This window comes from Equus przewalskii, chromosome 3 (genome assembly GCF_037783145.1).
Source record: "Equus przewalskii isolate Varuska chromosome 3, EquPr2, whole genome shotgun sequence".
NCBI lineage: Eukaryota > Metazoa > Chordata > Mammalia > Perissodactyla > Equidae > Equus > Equus przewalskii.
Window position 1 is genome coordinate 107,410,708 of NC_091833.1, and position 4,014 is coordinate 107,414,721.

At 51.3% G+C, this 4,014-nt stretch overlaps 1 protein-coding gene across 1 annotated transcript; it reads right to left on the reverse strand.

The window, feature by feature from the left end:
• Nucleotides 1–3,634, reverse strand: LOC103544489 (chondroitin proteoglycan 1-like). Its single transcript, XM_008511327.2, has 2 exons — nt 3,475–3,634; nt 1–2,118 (listed from the first exon to the last, which is right to left on the reverse strand). The coding sequence occupies exon 2, from the start codon at nt 2,097–2,099 to the stop codon at nt 396–398; it is 1,704 nt and encodes a 567-aa protein (XP_008509549.2). The 5' UTR covers nt 2,100–2,118; nt 3,475–3,634; the 3' UTR covers nt 1–395.
• Nucleotides 3,635–4,014: the final 380 nt, after the last annotated feature.

Below are 4,014 nucleotides of genomic sequence, written 5' to 3' on the forward strand. Positions count from 1 at the left end.
TATTTTTGAAGAAAAGCTTTAATGTCTATTAATTCGGGAAAAAGTGCATCGCACTGAAATTATCACTCTGGCTTGTTCAGCCCAAAGACTGGTCCTCAATGCTCATATACACACAGCATTGTGGGCCGTGAAAACATACACTGAGGTAAACAGCCTCTGAAGATCACATTCAAGGGAGGGAATACATAGCAATTTCCAAACACAAACACAGAATTACAAACCTTGTTTAAAAATCAGCTGCACTCCCACAGCACAAATGTTCCTACCTATCTCATGGAGAGCCTGGAGAGCTTCAAAGCGTGCAGAAGGACCAATGCCATGGCATCTCCTAACTGGCTCCAATGGCCCTTGCCTCATTACAATTGTTGGTCCTGTATCACGGTGCCAAAGATTTCTCAGAAGGCGCTCCCTGAGTCGTCATAGTCGTTGAGGGTACTCTGCTGGACTGTCTTCTGGCCCACATCGTGAGGCGACTGGTAGATTATCGTCTGCTTGATTTTGACGCCTGAGTCATCATTACAGTTGGGTTTGGGGGTGGTAACCTCATTGTAGAATGACTCCGTGGGGGTGGTCTCTTCGATCTGGGGCTGCTGTGTAGTGGTGATCTCTTCCACTTTGACCTGTTCAGTGGGCGTGGTCTCTCCCATCACGATGGGTACTGTGGTGGTGGTCTGTTCCAACGTGGGCTGCAGTGTAGTGGTGATCTCTTCCACTTTGACCTGCTCAGTGGGCGTGGTCTCTTCCATTACGATGGGCACTGTGGTGGTCTGCTCAGTCTTTGCCTGCTGTGTAGTGGTGGTGTCTTCCACTTTGACCTCCTCAGTGGGGGTGGTCTCTTCAGTCACGATGGGCACTGTGGTGGTGGTCTGCTCAGTCTTGGGCTGCTGTGTAGTGGTGGTCTCTTCCACGGTTACCTGCTCAGTGGGAGTGGTCTCTTCCGGCACGATGGGCACTGCAGCTGCGGTCTGTTGGATCTGGGGCTGCTGTGGAGTGGTGGTCTCTTCCACTGTTACCTGCTCAGTGGGGGTGGTCTCTTCCGGCACGATGGGCACTGTGGTGGTGGTCTGCTCAGTCTTGGGCTGCTGTGTAGTGGTGGTCTCCTCCATGGTTACCTCCTCAGTGGGGGTGGTCTCTTCAGTCACGGTGGGCACTGTGGTGGTGGTCTGCTCAGTCTTGGGCTGCTGTGTAGTGGTGGTCTCCTCCACGGTTACCTGCTCAGTGGGGGTGGTCTCTTCCGGCACTATGGGCACTGTGGTGGTGGTCTGCTCAGTCTTGGGCTGCTGTGTAGTGGTGGTGTCTTCCACTTTTACTTCCTCAGTGGGGGTGGTCTCTTCAGTCACGGTGGGCACTGTGGTGGTGGTCTGTTCAGTCTTGGGCTGCTGGGTAGTGGTTGTCTTTTTCCCTTTTATCTGCTCCTTGGGAGTGGTCTGTTGAATCACGATGGGCACTGTTGGGGTGGTCTCTGTGACTTCAACCACCTCTGTAGGGACGGGTGCAATGGTCTGGATCCCTGGCCCTGGAAAGAACGGTATGATTTCTGTCGTACCTGTTGTGGGGGCCTCATGGATTATGATATGCCACCAGGGGGTGATGTCCTTATCACACTGGTTGAGATCAACGATCAGAGTGGAGAACACCAGCTTGAAATTTGATTCTGGAAACCTCCTACTGCAGACCCTGCTCCTCAGGACCACATTGGCGTCCTCACAGAGGTTCCTCTGGAAGCTCAAGTGATAAGCAATTTGTCTCCAATAAATAATATCGCTTTTACAGCCCTCTATGCAGGAAGTTGGGTTGCCGGTAAAGACACAGGAAAAGTGATGGTCCATTCGGGAGCACACGGCCTTCATGGCGGTGCCTTCCTCGTGCTCCATCACAGTCACAGTACATGAGGCCAGATCCGGGGTGATAATCACGCCGTTGACCAAGTGCCTGTGTTGCCTGGGCCTCTGCACAATCTGGGGCTTACCCAGAGGGATCCAATGATCTTTGGTTTCTGTACTGCCTTGCCCCTCCAATGATTTCAGTGCACCTAACACCGAGAGTACCTGAGCGGCCAGAAGGAGGAAGGGCAGCAGGGTGAGGCTGCAGATCCTCATGGCTTCAGCTTGGAGGAACCTGTTTGACAAAAGGTGAATGAGTCAGTGCAGAGCAGCAGTTCAGCAGTACAGGGCTACACGCTGACTCTCCATCCCCATGGACACAGGCCTGCCTGCTGGCTGTGAGACTAAGCATCCTTCTGGCTCCTGGATCACTAGACAAGCAGCCCATCCCAGCCCAGCTCTGCCCCTCTGCATCTCAGTTCTTTTAGTGGTGTTGGAAACGATAAGTGCAAACTCTCCTTAGCTCCAGAGAGCCGGACTTCTAACTCATGGTTCCGCAGGGACAGACCACCCACGAGGAGAAAGGATGTAGTAAGTGACATGAAAGGTGATGTCTGACCCCAGTTTAAACCTGTATGGGGTGGGACTCTCTGAGATGTGTGGGTTTGTGAGGGGGCATTTGGGATGCAGTAAGAGTCTAAGGAAAAGCACAAGGGAGGGGATCTCATTCAGGTTGACTGGGCAAACGGAACCAGGGGATGGGGTGCACTTCCAGCAGTCATTTACACCGCAGGGTTGAAGGGGGGGATCGTGTGTAATTGATTTCTGGAGCCCTGCTGTGCCACAGTGCTGGGCACATAAACCCTCAGTCAGTGCTTTAAAAAAATATATCATTGAATAAATAGGCTGACCTAAAATGCTACACTAAACTGCATGGATTTCATCCATGGGCAATAAAAAGAAACACGCTTAAAAGGAGAAGAGAAATAGGCTTTCTATTTGAGCCCTACTATGTGCTACTAGCATTCAGAGTCTCACCTTGTTTAATCCACTCAAGAGCCTTCCTGGCAGGTGATAATAAACCACCCTCAGATAACAGATGTGACAGCTAAGGCTCAGACCAGTAAAAAACCAGCTCGAGGTCCCATAGTGGGCAAGTGATCAAGATGAGACAGGTAGAACAGAACTTCTCTCTCTGGTCCTGTACACCAACCCTTATTGAGGGATTTGTGCCTTTATCTTTACTCTTGAGAAATCTTGATAACAAATAAGAAACCTATGGAGTATTCAGGGTTTGGTTTGGTGCAGTTCATGATAAAGTGATTCATATTATAAAGCTCCACATTAAAAGAAAATATAGAATCTTGTCTGCAAGGCAGCAGACCCAGAAAATGGTCTGGATGTCATTTCCATCCTGGGCATATGGCCTCCCCTAAGGATAGAGAAAGGGAAGACAGTCACAGGCAGGTGGGCTCCCGAAATGCAGGATGGGACAAAGATTAGGTAATACCAGACAGAGACCCACTCATTCCTCAGGGAGTTGCCCTTCAGCCCCGCATGTCCTTGGTGGGTTCCAGACCCCAGAACCTGAGGTCCGTGGGGGAGCTAGAGGAAGGGTGGAATGAAGGTCTCAGGAGAGCCAGGCTCTTACCTTGCTCAGAGTGTGCAGATCCAGTGCAATCCCAGATGCCAGAGGGAGCCTGAGGGCTGGTAGCTGTCTCGTCTGCAGTGAGAGGCAGGGGAGGCCCTTTTTATAGGAGCCCAGGCAGACAGGGTTTTACAACACACGTGCCTGTGCAGCTTTGTCACATTCCTCCCAGACACACCCCTTTTGGAGGAGCAGTTCTTGCAGGAAAATGGTTGATTCAATCCTGGGGGAGGGGGTTACATGGATGGTACTAGACTTGCTTCCTCCAAGGCCTTCCCTTTCCCCCAGTGACCTGCTTAGGAGGACCACTCAGCGTTGCCAAGACCCTCCCTGGTGGGATTAGGACTCCAGCAGCAATATCTGTGGGGAGTAATAATAGGGAACATAAAAATCAATCATAGCTGCTGTGCGCTGTACTCGGCCCCTGTCTCCTGAAGCTCTCCCTGCATTCTCCTCACATCCACTCCATCATATGGGGAGCTCTGATTCATCCTTTTCACAGATGGAAAATGGGAGCTGGGAGATGCTCAGGGCTTGTCCAAG